The sequence below is a fragment of the Dermochelys coriacea genome, chromosome 9 (assembly GCF_009764565.3).
Source record: "Dermochelys coriacea isolate rDerCor1 chromosome 9, rDerCor1.pri.v4, whole genome shotgun sequence".
Taxonomy (NCBI): domain Eukaryota; kingdom Metazoa; phylum Chordata; order Testudines; family Dermochelyidae; genus Dermochelys; species Dermochelys coriacea.
In genome coordinates this window covers 86,960,933-86,979,972 of record NC_050076.1, presented here as the reverse complement: position 1 = coordinate 86,979,972, position 19,040 = coordinate 86,960,933, and the positions used below count along the sequence as shown (strand labels likewise).

Below are 19,040 nucleotides of genomic sequence, written 5' to 3'. Positions count from 1 at the left end.
GAACCCTGACTCCAGCTGACTGAGCTCACCGAGACTTTATAAAGCCTCACACAGTATTCTCAACACCGGTTTCAGAGTAACAGCCGTGTTAGTCTGTATCCGCAAAAAGAACAGGAGTAATTGTGGCACCTTAGAGATTAACAAATTTATTTGAACATAAACTCTTCTGAGCTACAGCCTACTTCATCGGATGCATAGAATGGAACAAATAGTAAGAAGATATAAATATACATACAGAGAACATGAAAAAGTGGAGTAAGAGGCTAATTAATTAAGATGAGCTATTATCAGCAGGAGAAAAAACTTTTTTTTTTCCCCAACGAAGTATCCAAAGCCTCATACAGTATCCAAAACACTCTACATGTGAAAGTCAGATATTCTTAGAGGGTTTTTTTTATTTATTTAAAACCCAGCCTAACATGGGATTTTTTAAATGTATTTCCAAAATGGAAACCTGCTGATAATACTAATACTTTTCGCCTTCCATATAGAGGATCTCCAGGGCTCCCTTACAAACATTATTCCGCACCACACCCCACCCCAAAAAAACCCTTCCTGTGAGGTAGAAATCACTTCTATCCCACTGAAATGTGGCCAGGATGGATCATAGCAGCTGATTTAAAAATTAAGGACAGGAGGTGAAGAATACCACACCCAGTTGACCAAGCAGGGGAATTTAGGGGGGCTGAATATAATTACTTATGAGGGAATTCAGGAAAGACACTGGGCTTAAAAAAACCTCTGCTCTTACTAAATGTGCCACAGGATCATGCATGACTGCAAGGGGACAGGAACCTGGTTTTACAACTCAGCTGCTTCCACTTGCCTAGCCAGGGCACTGGTTCAGTTCTGGTCGAGAGGGAAGAGTGCCATCCACTGAATCACCAAAAACATTTTCTGCATGAAGTGCATAATCCTAGATGGTCTCCCATTCAGTTACAGACCCACCCTATTCCTGCTTAAATTGTGGATTAATTGAGATCACAGCCTAAGGGAATACAGCTGCAGGTACATCACATTTAGATGTTCTAATACTGTAGGCTTCTGTGTTTCCTGTTTAAAACTCACCCAATCAGTATTTTATTCATTGGAACATACTGTAGTCTACTCTCTCTCCAATTTTATAGCTCTCTGGCCCAGCCAACTGGCAACTATTCATTAGTCCATAACTGTCCATAACTAGTTAAGACCAAGATCATCATCCCTCTTAGCAGGAAATGCATATTTTAATAAAACTTCTGTAGGCAGCAGGGTAACTTGTATACATAGGCAGCAGGTGAACAACTATGGACCAGATGTTGCCATCCGTACTCACAGTGAGTAAACCTTTACTTCTTGAGTTGTCCCATTCATTTCAATAGGATTACCTGCAGAGCAAGATTACCTGCTGGACCCATATTGGGCGACACTTCTGCACACGATTTTTTAAAACACAATCGACAGTGAACCTCTGTTTCCTTATGGTAGTTTCTTTAATATTGGAAAAAGGACAGAGACACAGTAAATACTTTTATACTTTTATAAACAAAACACCAGACTAAAAATCTGATACTTTTGTCTTGCTTTCGCGGAAGCCTGCATAACTACCCTCAAAGACTAAAAATCACTGTGTTACAAACAGAGAGTCAAAGTGTGATGCTCACAATATGAGCAACAATGACTATTTATGAATGAAATTAAAGATGCTATTAAACTAACACTAAAGGGTTGGAGGTGCCTGCTCTTCGGTACACAGGTCATGACCCTGCATGGAAACGCTGTTGCGTTTGAATATGGTGTTTGGTGCAAACACCCTCCGGACATAAAGGGATGGGTTATAAAGGCTTAAACTAACAGCAGAACTTTGAGGTCTCTTTCCGGCAACTGAAGCTACTCTCTTTATCCCAGGAGATGTCTAGGAGGGTGAAGGATGGCGAAGCAACTTTGTAGCTTCACATCTTAAACAAAAATCTCCAGCCCAGTGACGGATGGTGACCCTTGACCAGGGAAGCACAAACCACAAAAAAATAGTTATTTCCACAGCTGCCCAATGTATCATTTAATAGTTATGAACAGCTTGCCTTATTTACAGTGAAGCAGCAGCAGGTGGACCTGGAAGCTGGAACCACCCGTGTTGGTTCCTCAGGCACATACATGTGGCCCCACCCCATGGGGAAGGAAGCCAGAGGGCGCAAGCCTGGGCTGCACAGGGCAGGGATGGGGCATAACTGCTACAATCCTGCAGTGGCCTCACCAAACAGTGGTAACCACAGCAACGCCCTTATAAAGGGACTCCTAGGCATGGTGAGCTGCCATAGTGACAAGGCAGCTTTGCGAGGCACTAGCTATACCAAGGTTTGAGCCTCATGCAACACTACATTCTTCATACTTTCAAACACTGTATTCTGCTACCGGAAAGCGAGAGTTGTGACATTTAAATCAAATCATAATTGGTCCTCAAATTTGCATATATTTATCCATTAAATAAAAAAAAAAAACTATGCGAAATGTATTTTGTAACTTCTGGGAATCCTTGGTTAGGCTGTGCCTCGCTTGCTGGGCTGACGAGCTGCCCCTGCTCCAACCATATGTGACAAGCTAGTGCATGGTGACAGCTGGTCCAGAAAGGCACTGCAGATCCAAACTCCCTATATGACAATGCCTTTTCCATTGAGTGGCCCAAATTTTCAACCAAGATTTAGCCAAGTCTCTTTTCATGTCTGCTAATGAATAGCTGCCACAACTATAAGAAACTGGACAGCTCACTTGATTTGTGCCAGTCAGCTAGGCAGTAAGGGGGCGGGAGGGGATCACCTTGGGGGGTTGGTTGGCCTGGTAACTAACCTTGCTCATTTGGTAAGTCAGACGCAAATAGGAGTATTTGTCCCAGGGGAGATGCAGTCACCATGAATGTGTGAGCTCCCCTGGTAGATGAACATTATGTGTGAGGCCTTTCCCTCAATGAGTTTCGACACTCTGAACTGCATAGAGATAAGAGCTGGTATAAAGAGCTAGGCTGCAATTTACCTCTCGAAAGGGCTCTTTGAGGAATTGATTGGCTCACCCAAGCTCTTTCTCACTATCAAATATTCTATGGTATGAACTGGATTAGACACTGACTGAGCACACTCCATGGGGCTGCTATGCTTCCCAGGCATTGCAAATGTTCCATGATTGAACATTCCTATGCAACACAGCCAGTCACATCCTCCCAGTATATATTGGTCTAGTAAGCGAAAATAGCTCAGAACACAAGACTGAAGAAAGCAGACAATGAGCCTCAGATTTTCAGAGCTGCCAATAAAATTAAGGGAAACCCAGTGGCTCTTTCCCCTGCTCAGGTTAGAAAATCCCAGCATTGTACTTCCCCCATTGACTACTTCAGTTCCTTCCCCACTCAAATGCAAATATAGATGGTCATAGACAAGAAGGAGGGAGTGAACTCTTATAGTGAGATCAAAGAACTGGGATCTACTTTAAGCTCTGCCCAAATAAATCCTTCAGGAACTTGAGCAAACTCTTTCAACTCTCTGAGCCTTGGTTCCTAGCTGTAAAATGGCATCATAGTATTTTCCTCCTGGGGCCACTGTGAGGCTAAATCCATGAATGTTTCTGACTCAGACTGAGGACCCTATAAAAATCCTATGTATTGTAACAAACCTGTGGCCACCCAAGAGTTGTATGGTTATCAGCATTGCACACCATGACCACTGGGAACTTCATGACGACAATGGGGAAAAAAAACCTTATCTTCCTGCTCCAGGACTTGAGATAAAGGAGAATCTCCTTAGCTCTTAACAGTATAGTGCCCATGACACACAGATGAGCAGTTGTGATCCCATCTACTAGCAGGCTTTGAGGGATATGCACTAGCCAGTTCATTACAGTATCAAACAGCTGCACTCCCTCATTATTAATGCAGCAAGTAGCTGAATAATGCGGCAGGAGTTTGAAACCATTCCCCTGCAAGCTGAAAGAGGAAAGTTATTAAAAGGCACTCCTACTTGGATAATATCAACGAATGCCAAACACAAAGATCACAGCACCTGTGTCTTTCTTCATGATATTTTTATAACTTCCTGCCCACAGAGTGGGCAATTTACCTGCCTAGTGCTACAAAGGTTAGGTCAGAACAGCAAGAAAATTAAGATAGCTTCATGCATTAACGACAGGAAATCACAGTGAATGGTACATGGGGAACATGGGTCTTCAGCTGTTCCCACATATGTAAATCCAAGCTAAAGGCACTGGTCATTGCATTTTGGCAGTTTGCTTTGGGGGGGGAGCCTGTTTAGGGTAGATTTTACAGGCTCTTCACTTTTCTTTTACTTTTGTCTGTCAATCCCACAAGTATCATTCATGAGCTCCAGAATGTATTGAGTCAAATTCATGCCCCAGCATGCACAGAGCCAAATGCATCCCCCGTTGAAGTTACACACGAGGGATTAATTTGGCCCCTCAACGTCCTCTCTGGACAGTCCTTTTTCTCCTGGTCACCACACCAAGCAGATTTTTGGCATACAAGTACTTAGCTGTCCTTCCCGAGCGCTCCTCTGTACTGTAACTGGCCCTGGCACACCCAGCTGACTTTTTTGGCACCCCAGCTATTAAGTTTTTTGTTTGCTAACCTGTACATTTACAGGACAAAAACTTTGCTGAGTTAGCTGGCTCTACCTCCTAGTACTCAATACAATTCAAGGAAAAGGTTTTCCAACCCTATGGAGATCGCTGAGGGTGCCAGAGGAAAAAGAGCCACCAAGATCAAATTACCAACAAGGGGGGTGTTAAAAACCCAGAGGATACCGATACAAAGATATGAAGGGTCAAATTTGACATCTTGTTTCAGAGCAGGTGTGGCGGGGAGAGGGCGCAGACCCTGCTTGCTGCAGTATGCTGTTTCCTAACAAAATGTCATTAGAATTTAGTGCTTCTGTCAATATTACAGACTCCCTATTATCCCCTAACCATCAGCACAGCTAGCAGAGTTCCCCAGCACTAGGGGTATACCTGGGTTCACCTACATTGCTACTCTTCCTGCAACAAATCCAGGGAAGGGTACTGCTTTATCCACACTTGAAGAGTTGGGAGCTCATATCCAAAATTCCCATCAGGTGGGAGGAGAGGGACAAGGGCCACCAACTCAGAGAACACCCAAGATAACCCCTCTGAAGGGCCTTGCCCTGCATTTAGTTAGCTGGCCTCTCACTCCACCCTGTAGTATAAAGCAGAGTCCATTGAGAGTAGCATCCTCTGGACTCAATGCTAATATGTCCCCGAAAGCCTGTGGATCCCAGAACAGATGGAGTAGCACACTTGGGAGAACAAAGGGAGAACACACAATATTAAATCCACAGCTCTCCCCACCATGGATCTAGGGCATTTTGTGGCCTAATTTCCATTCCTTTTCTCTGCTACTTTGGGGTATACAATGGAGAAAATTTTGGACCAAGGACTAGTAGAGAAGTAATAGTACATAAAAACTAGGGGATGTATTCTGAATTCACTGACACTAGTGGAAATCCACTGTATCACCTCTGACTTTACTCAGCTTCTCCCAACTACCACCAGAGTTTTGCCCAAAAGCAGGTCAGACAGTGAAACCAACCACGGACATCCCCTACAGAAAAGCACTGAACCAGGTCAATTGTATTAGAGTAGGGCCCACGAACATCACCACAGTTAAAATACAGTACGATACGGTATCTGTTACTCTTTCCAAACTAAGACCTTGTGCACTGGAGTTTAAATGTGCATAAAAAAAACAACACTGCAAATGGAAATGTTGCCAAGTTTTAGTAAAGCAAGAAAGAAAGAATACCACAAACTAAACAGTATGACCAATTAATTTTGCATTTTAGGAGGGCAATCATGATATTAAAACCATAATTTGGATTAGTGCCAACCGTGGCTTTTGCAGTCTCACGTTCTTTCTGTCTAAATCCTGGTCTACACTAGAAAAGATTTGTTAGTATATTCCCTCCAACTCTCCCCATGCAGATGCAGCTTATGTCAGAAAAAAATTGCATTTGGTATCGCTTATACTGGTTCCCTGCACAAATAATGCTAGGCTGGTATAACAGCCTCTACACTAGAGCTTCTGCCAGTATAGAATCATAGTGAAAACAAAAATCACAACCCTACCCAAGATTGCTCTGCTAGAAAAAGATTAGACTGGACTCCAGTCATGCTTTCTGACATTCCCACCCCACTACTATCTGGTCTCTGGAGCAAATTTCCTCTAGCTGGAGGGCAGGACATACAAAGGCTCCTTAGAGGCTGCTGTAGAAGTGCTACCCACCCATCATCCTAGACAGTGTGTCTTGCCTCATGATGGGCACAGGCTTTTCTGACTCAGCAATATATCAAAAGGTCATATCACTAGAGTAAACTGGCATAATTCCATTGACTTTCATAGAGCCAGGCTGGCTGCTCCAAATTTTTAAGCCTTGTGCTTACTGACAACCAGAATAGCTTAATGGCTGGCAATTTAGAAGTGGCAGCAGCAACAACTAACAAACCATCCAGAATGCAAACGAAAAATCAAAACAGCAGAAGGATGGTGTTTTGGTAAGGGCACTGCAGATCTGATATCTCTTCCTGGTTCTGCCACAGCTCTGTGTGTGGCCTTGGGAAAATCACTTAGCCTCTCTACCTCAGCTCCCCATCTATAAAATAGAGATCGTATATTGCCCTCCCTCACAAGGCTGTTGGAAGGATGTGGTCATTAAATGTGCATTGGCACTCAGGTACCACAGTGAGAAGCATCATGGAAAAGCTTTGTAAGTGGACAAGGTAGAGATTCAAACTCCCACTTAAATAAATCCTAGGAAACATCTACACTCCAAGGGGGAAGACTCACATCAATTGCTGCTCCTGTATTTTCACTCCCATCACTCAAACATGACTCCTCCAAGCATGTGAGAGTTACTGTTGGAATCAGAGACAGTTGTGCCCAGCTCTCCTGGTGGCCACAGCAGCGTGGTAGAAAAAGCAAGAGGGGAAATAGAAGATTCTTCAGGCTCGGACAGTGAAGGGGGAAAAAAGAACCACTGTAGTCTACAGCCCTCACACATGCACACTGCTGGGAAGGGGGGGGGTGGGGAGATCCTAAGCTGATGAGCCTCACAGATCAGCATTTGTGTGCACTCAAGCTCTCTTACCTGATACGATCACTGTCTTTTTTCTTCAGCTCTGCATCTCTCTGCAGAACCTTCATAAGCTTCTCATACTCCTCTTCTGTCAGAAAGCTTAGGTCCAGCATCTTCTCTGTAATGATCTCCAGCCAGCTGGAGCACCGACAGACCAGAAACTATTTGAGAGCCGATTGTGAGAGTGCCATCAGCAGCTCCCTGAGCAGGGGGCTCAGTGTGCCAAACAGTATTACAGCATGAAAGAAATGCTTCACAACAGCATGGCTTGGAGGCAAGTTGCATTAAGATTTTGACTCGTACTTCAAGACACTAAGCAGTTCTCTCGCATGGTTTTCTATACAGAATGCCTGCTTGTACCAAGGGGGAAAAAAAAACCCCAAAACCTCTCTCCACAGTTATGTTCCTTCCTTTGCCTCAAACACAGTCAATCAAATATCCAAATATAGAGAAGAGAGCTTCCCACTGGCTTTAGCTGCCTCAGAAGGGATGAAGGACCGACTCAGACATTAGACATCAATCACCAGAACTTCTGGCATGTGTCCTCCTCAGTATAGAAGTCATCTCAAGTGCAGTTCAGTTGTCCCTGCAAAGAAACAGCACAGAGATGCCTTTATAGATAAACATGACATATGGTGACTGAATGTGTACATTCGGGGTGTTTATTTGTTCTTAAGCACAAGTCCCATAGCAAGCTGTTCTGCCTTTCTCCCCATCTCTGACAGCTCTCGATATGGTATCAGTCTAACCATGACACAAGCTTATTTTAGTCAGCTTCATGGGAACTGGTAAACAGCTTCCCTAGCACACTGCTTCTAAAACAAACAGGTAAGAAACACAGGCAAGGTATTAATTCATTTCACCTCCATTTTCCCACTTGTAGAAGGAGGTGAATGTCAGACACTTACCCACTTAAGAGATCCAAAAAATGGTTTGTAAGTGCTAACTATTATCTCTGGTTAATCTACAAAAAGAACCTTCATGCTGCTCATTTAGTAATGTGTAGGCAGGTCTCCTTACACTGCATTTGTATTTGCTATTCAAACAGTAGGATTTTTAAATCATTCTGTGGTCCAGCTGGCACTGAGCACAGAAGTGGAGAGGGGGAGCAGATCACATATTGCTCTGTTACAGTGTGCCCCACGGCTCTAGCCAATTTGAGGGTAAAGAGGTTCCTGATCACCTGTTGAGGGAGTTACCTCCAGGTTCTTTCAGATGGAAGGTCACTATGAAGCAGCAGAAAGGGAAATTAAAGGTGGTCTCCAGGTAGTGATGAAAGATGCTCGGTGGATATTACCTACAGCACAGAATCAACTGCTTTGCACACATGAAAAAAACAAAAACAAAAACCTGTCTATCCATGGAATATGGCAATTTCTACTCTGGTCCTTTAAAGTGCTTTCTATTTAAACATGCAGCTCACAGAACCACATGGAACAAGAGCACTTTTCCCAGTGTTGCCAACTTTTGCAATCTGATCATGAGTTTTGTGATATTTGTCATTTCTTAAAGCCTCAGCTTTTGAAGTCAGGTGATAATGGGAGCAACTCAGCTATCATTTAAAAGAAAAGGAAAAAAAAAGATTTTCTAGCCCTCATGGTTAGAAAGAAAAACCTGGGGAGAGAAAAAAAAAAGAAAAAAAAGAAAAGAAACCTAAAGGCTCAAAAGTCATAAAATGAAATCAAAAGGTATTGTTTTTAAAATTCCCTGACCTAAAAAAACCACACTCAATCTCATAATTTGGGGGGGAAGGGAGGAGAAAGAGGGCTGACTCAAGATTTATGTATATTTGGGGTTGCCAATACTGTTTTTGTCTGACCAACATCATATTTTCTTACCTGTGTTACCAGTACCACTTTAGAGGATTAAAATAGAAATACTTCAAAAAAATTCACCACTTCTGCATGAAATGTACATTTAATCAGCAGCTTGGTATGAAACTGCACAGAGCAATTTCATGTTTGTTTCCAGTCACTTTCCTCTACTGGTTCTCATGCACTATCACAACGATGAGTTTAACCAACATTTCCAGGACATGTTTAAGTTCAAATAAAATGCACCATGAAATATTTGTTACTCTTTATTTTGTCAAAACTTTTATTTAATTTTTAACAAAACCTGAAATTTTGGCCAAAATTACTTGAGAATCTCTCCAGCAATGACTCACATTTACTCAGCAACCTAATAAACTACGAACAAAATTTACCTACATATATAAACAAAGCATCTACTAGTTAAAGTGTCCTGTTTTACCTTCTGGAGACTGTATTTTAGTAAATTATTTCATTATGGCATAGGAGGTCAAAAATGAAATTAAAGCCCACCACAAACAAACTGCCAACACCCTCTTTTTGGAAAACAGGTTTTAAAAAAAAACCCAAACTACCTGAACCATTTACTGTGGAAAAGTTGTTTTGTTTTTAAATTGTGAGAAATCTCCACCTGCTGTTTGGGTAGCTGACTTCAATGCTGCTAAGCCATTGGGACCAGTCACGCAGAAGTAAACAGAAATTATTTTCATAGGAGCTAAGCAAAACTGTCGCCTTTATGATTCTAGCCAAAACATTTCTTGATGTTTGCTCTGCACATTACCACACCTCTGTTGCTGTGGATTCAGGCTTGAAACAGGAAAACCTGCAGTTATTCACCACAGTATTTTAAGATAAGGGCAATAGCGTGTAATTAGTTTACTAGTATCTAGAGGCACAATAAACAGGAATAAGATCAATTGACATCAACTGTATGTTATCAGGCAGGAACACTGCATTCTGTAACATATACCGCTTCCATAACATTTCTTACCATAAATGTCCTAGGTCTCATTTGTTTTCTCTCTCTCATTAAAATACTTTTCTATATTGGAAGTAGTCCTCTCTCCTCCCAAATCTGCTATGGGAGAGGGGTGACAATATGTTGTAATGTTCCCCTATTCAGTAACAACAAGGCCCATCCCTGCATTGACAAAGGGAACGTACTAGATGTCCAAAAATGTCTTTTACATCTAATTACCTTGATAGAAATCTCTCTGAAGGAGAACCTCCTAGAAAGATCAACACGAGGAGGGTTTGTTGTGCAGAGAAATGCAAAGAGGTCAAATTGGAATAGTCTGTTTCCAGGTTCACAGAAACCCCACAAGTTAAGTAGAGAGTGACCAACGTGGAGGCGGGTTATCTGATATGTCTACTGCCACACTCCTTCCTTAGGGCCATCCTTCCAGGCTGGCTACACCCTTCACTGCAGTAGCTTCTGTCTTGAGTTCAATGGAGCTGTGCCCATGTATACCAGCTAAGGATCTGGACCAATAATCAGCAATCAATTAACTTTCCTCCAATTAGCCCTGCTATCTCTCTGTAACCAATGGCACTGAGCAGACATAATTGGTATGCCCCACGCACCAGCCCAAAATCCCAGGACCAAAAAAAAAAGGGAGAGGCCAAACACCTAACTTTCTCTGAAGCATTTTTATGCTTAGAGGGTTAATAAACTGTTGTGACTTGAAGGGAATATATTTGTAATCTTAAATGCCATGCTAAAGTACATTTAGATCATCTATGGTCCTGGATCATGCTGGAGAGCTTTTTATTTCTCCTGTGCCTTTTGCGACTTGACTGTCTGCCGTGTGTTATAATTTGTACTGTGTATGCACAACTGAATTACCCCGCCCTCTAGGCTAATCTACTCAGAATTCAAATTACCAGTTTATTCAAGGGTTTGAACAAGGGTGTACAAATAACCACCTGTGAAAAGAAGGCTTAAGGGCTCAATTCTTACTCAGGGAAGTAGTCCAACAGACTACAAATAGGAGAACTTGCAGGAATAAGGATTACTCACGCGCGTAAGTGTTATAAAGCTGCACTCTAAAGTATTGCAATCTACTACCTTCAAGTTATTTTACCTTTTCTTTATAGAGGAGCCTGCTTTCTTCTGGTATTTTTTTTTCTTTTAAATAATAAACCAGTTTGGGGGAAGACTTGTGTGAAAATGAAGCTCTTGTTAGCCTACTTATGCATGAAACCACTGCTCCTTTTGGAAAGTTGGCTACTAGAGGAGCTGCCTTCTTGTGTATGCTGTGCTTTTCAGCTATGCCAATGGGCTTCTTAACGAAGCCTAATACAAGCCATTGAGATAAATGGTGCCAGAAGAAGACTGTTGCCAATTAGCTGTTTACAGACATTTGTCACCTACAGATTATCTACAGGGCACTCCAGTCTCAGATCTCCTTTCACAGTGTACATCCTGTTTCTGAGTGTCGCATGTCTTCTTCCTCAACATTGGTATGTGCCGAGATTAACGATACCACACACTGCAGGCTAAGTGGATTCCATTTACTCTATGGTGTTCTGCATACAAAAGAGAAACTGAGCCAAATTAGAAGCTTTAATCTGCAAATTTGGCGGACAAATCCCATTTCACTGGTAATGCTGGCTGAATATTTGACAAGTCGATACCACACTATTACCTAAATCAATGGTCTCCAAAGTTTTTGGATCACGCACCCCAATGGTGCTGCCGAAGAAAGGAGAGGGGAAGACCTGCCACAGGCGTTCCGCCGAAGAAAGAAGATGGGAAGACCTGCTGCGGGCGTGCAGAGCTGCCGCCGAAGAAAAAAAACGGCGGAGTGCTGTCCAGCGGCACTCCTCCTGCCGCTCACCCGCAGGGATCCTCTGGTGCACCCCCGGGGATGCGCGCACCTCACTTTTGAGACCACTGACCTAGATCAACACAGTCATCCAGATCTGGACCACATCACCTTACAGAACAAAAATGGGATATGGAACATATACAGTTTTCCATACTAATTCAATAAAGATATAGGAAAATGTCAGTTTAATAAAATAATCTCCATCCTCTGCCTAACACACAACAAAACCAGTAAAAGGAAATAATTGTCCCCTGCAAGACTATTCATGGCAAGGTGAACATAGCAGCATCCTGAAGAGGTCACCTATTCTAGCCCCCACCACTACCAAATAACCTGTGACAACGTAACAGAATTACAGACTGTAGAGCATCAGGAGGTAAGCACTTCACAACACATCAGTCAGTTAAGATATACCTGGTAGGCTGGGACAAATACAAGGAAATTGCACCATATTTAAAAGCAGAAGCAATAGTAACAATTAGCAATACACGTTTGGAAAAGGTAAGACATTTGGAAGACTCAATTTGCTTTCATCAGCAGAATGGCAGAAAAAGCCAACCTGTTACTGATAGAAAAAGACCACTTTCTTTAAAGGAGGCAATCTTGAAAACCCATATAAAAGGCTCTAACCATTAAGGACTGGTCTGATGTCCACAGATGTCAATGGAAGTCTTCCTAGTGCCATCAATGGGCATTGGATTGGCCCTAACTGAATTCTTAGATTTCAGTGAAGCAAGATTTGCAGTCCAAGCAAAACTTCCATTGACTTCAATGGGCAGAGTTTCACCCTAAGAAAAGATAATCTCACAAAGACCCATTTCAGGCTCCACCATTGTTGACAGACATGGAACAGTTCATGGAACATATTACTATTTGTTAAGATCCCAGGCCAGATTCTTTGCTGGTGTAACTCCACTGACTTCAGTAGAATTCTGCCAGCAGAGACCATAGACCTCTCGTGGAATTGAGCCCACAAAGACACAGGAGTTCCAGATGGGGCTATGAAACAGGTGCAAGGCTACCCTTACCCAAGAGAGTCCTGACTGTATTAGTTAGAATTACCAATTCATTCAACAAATCAACCAGAAGACAGACAGGATAACTTGGGAGTGTTTTTCAGGACAAGCTTGAGACACTAACAGGGAGTGAGCTGGGACTGGGAGTTGCTGGCTCTTCCCTAACCCAGCTGGGCTGTCCTGCACCGTCACATAGCCACACTACTAAAAAAGGGTCATGAGAAATAATGCATTTTCTGTGGTGACAAGAAGCCACAAGGACAACGTGTTTCCAGGTTTGCGTCCTCAGCAAGCAACAACGGGGAATAAAGAGAAACTCAGCACATTCAGGGATGCCCAGATGACACCATTATTACCAACTTGCTGGTTTGTTTCACTGTACTTTGTTCAGCATTTTCACATAGCTATGCTCCATTTTGTCTGTGCAAATGTATCTTAAAATGAACTGTACAGTGCAGATACAAAGAGCTGCAGAGGGAGAAAGAAAGTAAGTAATATAGGGAAGGAATTGGGGCTGAGAAGTGAAAGTTCTCAGATGAGATTTAAAAGTGAAATGAAAAGAACATGGAGAGGAGATGGGAAGACTGTTAGAAGTGGCAGGTGCTGCACAGAAGAAGGCTCTCACACCACAACTGAAGGCACAGAGAGGACACAGTTTGTAGGTAACAGAAGTTGGAAGGGTGGTTACAACAGAGTCTACAGAGAGCAAGAGGTTTTTGCAAATGCAAACAGGCTCCTGAGCTGCCAAGGGAAGCAGAACCTCAATCAGAGCAACCCTTGGAATCTAAGGGTATGTCTACACTACGAAAGAAGGTCGAATTTATAGAAGTCAATTTTTAGAAAGCGATTTTATACAGTCGATTGTGTGTGTCCGCATTAAGTCGGCAGAGTGCGTTCACACCACCGAGGCTAGTGTTGACTTTCGGAGTGTTGCCCTGTGGGTAGCTATCCCACAGTTCCCGCAGTCTCCACCGCCCATTGGAATTCTGGGTTAAGCTCCCAATGCCTGACAGGGCAAAAACATTGTCGCGGGTGGTTTTGGGTACATGTTGTCTGTCACCCCTCCCTCCGTGAAAGCAAAGACAGACAATCGTTTTGCGCCTCTTTTCCGTGCGGGCGCCATACTGCTTTCAGCAGATAGTGGAGTAGAACTGCTAACTGTTGTCATCAAACCACTGCTTCCGCTGCCACTCTGCTTTCCGGCTCTTGTCTCGATAGCGAATTTCTCCATGTTGTCTCTCATGGGTTCCCGCTTCCGCTGCAACTCTGTTCTCCTGCTCTCATAAATCCACCTCGTTGGTCATCAGCCACTGCTTCCACTGCCACTCTGCTCTCCTAGTGGTCTTGCAGGGCCGTTTCCGCTGCAACTCTGCTCAGCTGCTCTTGTCTCGTCATAACACGGCAAGCGTGCAGCCCACTCAGCTGTTGTGTCCTGGCAGCAGACAGTGCAGTAGGTCTGCAAACCATCGTCACTGAACGACCGCTTCTGCTGCCACTCTGCTCTCCTGCAGACATCATACCACAGCAAGCATGGAGCCCGCTCAGATCACTGTGGCAGTTATGAGCATTGTTAACATCTTTTGCATTATCATGCAGTATATGCATAACCAGAACCTGCAAAAGCAGGCGAGGAGGTGATGGCAGCATGGTGATGAGGACATGGACACAGACACCTCTCAAAGCATGGATCCCGGCTATTTGGCCATCCTGGTGGCAATGGGGTAGGCTTATGCCGTAGATGCCGATTCTGGGCACGTGAAACAAGCACAGACTGGTGGGACCGCATAGTGTTGTAGGTCTGGGATGATTCCCAGTGGCTTCGAAACTTTCACATCTGTAAGGGCACTTCTGTGGAACTTTGTGACTTGCTTTCCCCTGCCCTGAAGCACAAGAATACTAAGATGAGAGCAGCCCTCACAGTTCAGAAGCGAGTGGCGACAGCCTTCTGGAAGCTTGCAAAGCCAGACAGCTACCTGTCAGTCGGGAATCAATTTGGAGTGGGCAAATCTACTGTGGGGGCTGCTGTGATCCAACTAACCAACGTAATCACTGAGCTGCTGATTCCCTAACTGTGGTGAGGCGATATACAGAATGCGTATGCCTATCATGGGACCGGACCACCAAGGCAGCCAGTACATAAACTGCAAGGGGTACTTTTCAATGGTGCTGCAAGCACTGGTGGACACAAGGGATGTTTCACCAACATCAACGTGGGATGGCCCGGAAAGGTACAGTACGCTTGCATCTTCAGAAACTCTGGTCTGTTTGAACAGCTGCAGCAAGGGACCCGAAAATAACCGTTGGGGATGTTGAAATGCCTATTGTTATCCTTGGGGACCCGGCCTACCCCTTAATGCCATGGCTCATGAAGCCGTACACAGGCAGCCTGGACAGTAGTCAGGACATGTTCAACTATAGGCTGAGCAAGTGCAGAATGGTGGTAGAATGTGCATTTGGACATTTAAAAGCGCGCTGGTGCAGTTTACTGACTCGGTTAGCCCTCAACGAAACCAATATTCCGATTGTTATTACCGCTTGCTGTGTGCTCCACAATATGTGTGAGAGTAAGGGGAAAGACGTTTATGGCAGGGTGGGAAGTTGAGGCAAATCGCCTGGCCGCTAATTACACGCAGCCAGACATCAGGTTAGAAGAGCATAGCAGGGCGCGCTGCGCATCAGAGAAGCTTTGAAAACCAGTTTCATGGCTGACCAGGCTACGATGTGACAGTTCTGTTTGTTTCTCCTTGATGAAAACCTGCCCCCTTGTTTACTCTACTTCCTTGTAAGCCAACCGCCCTCCCGTCCCCTCCCCCTTCCATCATCGCTTGCAGAGGCAATAAAGTCATTGTTGTTTCAAATTCATGCATTCTTTATTAATTCATCACGCAAATAGGGGGATAACTGCCAAGGTAGCCCAGGAGGGGTGGGGGAGAAGGGAAGCACCGGGTGGGGTGGGGGAGGAGGAAAGGACAAGGCCACACTGCACTTCTAAACTTATTGAATGCCAGCCTTCTGTTGCTTGGGCAGTCCTCTGGGGTGTAGTGGTTGGGTGCCCAGAGGGCCCCACCGCGTTCTTGGGCGTCTGGGTGAAGAGGCTATGGACCTTGGGGAGGAGGGTGATTGATTACACAGGGGCTGCAGTGGTGGTCTGCATCTCAACCATATGCCGTAGCATATCATCTTGATCCTCCAGTAGCCTCAATATTGCATCCTGCCTCCTTTCATCATGCTGCTGCCAGCTCTTCTGTTGCTCCAGCCATCTATCCTCTTGCACATCCCTCCTGTCCTTGCGTTCATTTTGTGCTTTCCTGGACTCTGCCATTGACTGCCTCCACGCATTCTGCTGGGCTCTTTCAGTTTGGGTGGACTTCATGAGCTCAGAGAACATTACATCGCGAGTGTGTTTTTTTTTTTCTTCTTATCTGTGCTAGCCTCTAGGACGGAGATGCTAGTTGCAGCGTTGAAACATTTGCAGCTGCGGGAGGAAAAAAAGGGAGATTAAAATTGAAAAAAAGACACATTGGCCATTTAAAAGGAGGGGCTGATGTTTTCGGGTTAATGTGCAACACAAACCCAACTAACCCCCCCCCCCACACACACACACACCCCCAATTCTCTGGAATGACTGCTTCACCCCTCCCCCCCCACCGCATGGCTAACAGCAGGGAGGATTTCTTTTCAGCCACACGCAAACAGCCCAGCAGGAACGGCCACCTCTGAATGTCCCTGAATAAAATTCCCCTATTTCAACCAGGTGACCATGATTGATATCACTCTCCTTAGGATAACACAGAGAAATAAAGAACGGAGGTTGTTTGAATGCCAGCAAACACCGGGACAACAAGCTGCCATGCTTTCTTATGCAATGATTCCAGACTACGTGCTACTGGCCTGCCACGGTAAAGTGTCCTACCATGGAGGACGCAATAAGGCTGCCTTCCCCAGAAATCTTTTGCAAAAGGCTTTGGGAGTACCTCCAGGAGAGCTTCATGGAGATGTCCGCCCCATCCCCATACGTTAACAGACTTTTCCAGTAGCTGTACTGGCCGTGAATGCATCCCAAATCTTCAGGGAAAAGTAATCATTAAACATGCTTGCTTTTAAACCGTGTATTATATTTACAAAGGTACACTCACCAGAGCTGCCTTCTCCGCCCTCATGGAAGGGTATTGGATCCAGGGTGATAACAGTTCCTGACTGTCGGGGAGAACGGTTTCTCCACTTGCCTGCTGTGCGCTATCATCTTCCTCGTCCCCAAAATCCTCATCCTTGTTGTGTGAGACTCCCCCCTTGCAGGAGTCCACATACAGGGGTGGGGCAGTGGTAGGGGCACCCCCTAGAATTGCATGCAGCTAATCATAGACGTGGCATGTCTGGGGCTCTGACCCCGAGCGGGTGTTTGCCTCTTGGGTTTTTTGGTAGGCTTGCCTAAGCTCCTTATGTTTCACGCGGCACTGCTGTGGGTCCCTGTGATAGCCTCTGTCCTTAATGGCTTGGATATTTTTTCAAATATTTTGGCATTTCGTCTTTTGGAACGGACTTCTGATAGCACGGATTCATCTCTCCATACAACGATCAGATCCAGTACCTCTGTTCGGTCCATGCTGGAGCTCTTTTGCAATTCTGGGACTCCATGGTCACCTCTGCTGATGAGATCTGCATGGTCACCTGTGCTGATCAACTTGCCACACTGGCTCAACAGGAAATGAAATTCAAAAGTTTGCGGAGCTTTTCCTGTCTACCTGGCCAGTGCATACGATTTCAGAGTGCTGTCCAGAGCGATCACAATGGAGCACTGTGGGATAGCTCCTGGAGGCCAATACCGTTGAATTGCGTCCACACTAACCCAAATTTGACCCAGCAATGTCAATTTCAGCACTAATCCCGTCGGGGAGGAGTAGAGAAATTGATTTTAAGAGCCCATTAAGTTGACAAATATGGCTTCTTTGTTTGGACGGGTGCAGGGTTAAATCGATCTAACGCTGCTAAATTCGACCTAAACTCATAGTGTAGGCCAGGGCTAAGTGATGAGAAACAAGATGGCTGCCCTAGACTAGACTTGAGGAGCTATTTGTAAAAGAAAATACACAAAGACATTGTATGACCTGGGGCCAAAACCGAAAATTTAAAAAAGCAAAGACAATTTTTGTTAGGTCTCCAGTCATTCCCAAAGCCACAATGTTCCTTTATTAACAAAGTGGCTTTATATGGATTAAACCACACACGAAAGTAACAATTATATCTAAATAGCATGCACAACTCCTGATACAGCAGCATCCATTACGTTCACTCCCTAGTTTTTGAACTGTGCCTACACTAGAAACCACAGTACCTATATTACAGCAATAGGCAGAAACTGTGCAATTGTGCTAGTGTAGATCAGTCTCAAGGTGCTTACACTAGCACTTACACCACTAGTTCTCCCAAAGCTGCTGCACCATTGGTACCATTCTTTCTAATAGAGATTAATAGTCCTCACTGTGTAAGTATGGCCTACAGTCTTTCTTCCTAGATCGGGGTGGGCATTCTTAAACTCCTTCTATTGTCCTTAGACAAGGCAAGAGATTTCTAGGCCTGCAGGTATATTAATACAGATGCAAAGTTCCAAACTGCACATACCAGTTTCTTTTTCAAATAAGACCAGTTGGGTGATAGGGAGAGTTGTCAGCGTGTCATGCCTAGAATGTAAAATTCAGAGCTTCCTAGACTGCCGACGTGAGCACAATCTAGTAGCTAATGCACAGGTCTGGAAGTCAGAATATCTAGATTCTACTCACAATACTATCACTGACTTGTTATGTCTACACAGCCATTAAACACACACATGGCTGGCCCATGTCAGCCAACTCAGGCTCTCAGGGCTTAGGCTTTGGGGCTGTGAAATTGCAGGGTAGATATTTGGGCTTGGGCTGGGGCCCAGGTCAGCTGACAAAGGCCAGCCATGGGTGTTTAACTGCTGTGTAGAGCAACCTTCATTATGTGGCCTAGGACATGCCCCTAACTTTGTGCCTCAGTTTCTCTCCCCACTGCTATGAAATACGGATACTTTTCAACTTCACCAGGATGTTGTAAGGTTTAATTCAACTGTATGTGTAAAGTACTTTTTACATCTTCAGGTGGAGTGATTCACAGAGGTGCACAATATTCTTCTTAAAATAAGATACACCACCAATAGTGACTAAGCCACCTTAGCTTTGGCAAACAAAGAGTGGCTGTAGGCTAGTGTGTGGAAGTTCAATTATTCAATGTAATAGT

The 19,040-nt window shown here is 44.3% G+C and overlaps 1 protein-coding gene across 6 annotated transcripts in view; it reads right to left on the bottom strand.

Annotated features, from left to right (window-relative positions):
- Positions 1–19,040, bottom strand: part of LOC119861876 (synaptotagmin-like protein 4) — a 67,771-nt gene that overhangs the window by 37,860 nt on the left and 10,871 nt on the right. For 2 of the 6 annotated variants that reach the window (XM_043492359.1, XM_043492358.1), the window contains exons 2-3: positions 8,311–8,441; positions 7,140–7,713 (exon numbers count right to left, since the gene is read on the bottom strand). In XM_043492359.1, the coding sequence (XP_043348294.1) occupies positions 7,140–7,240 (101 nt within the window). In that variant the 5' untranslated portion in view covers positions 7,241–7,713; positions 8,311–8,441. Of the gene's footprint in view, positions 1–7,139; positions 7,714–8,035; positions 9,019–19,040 lie in introns of those variants that run through there. The other 4 variants (XR_006274250.1, XM_038417604.2, XM_043492356.1 and 1 more) reach the window with 3 other exon arrangements.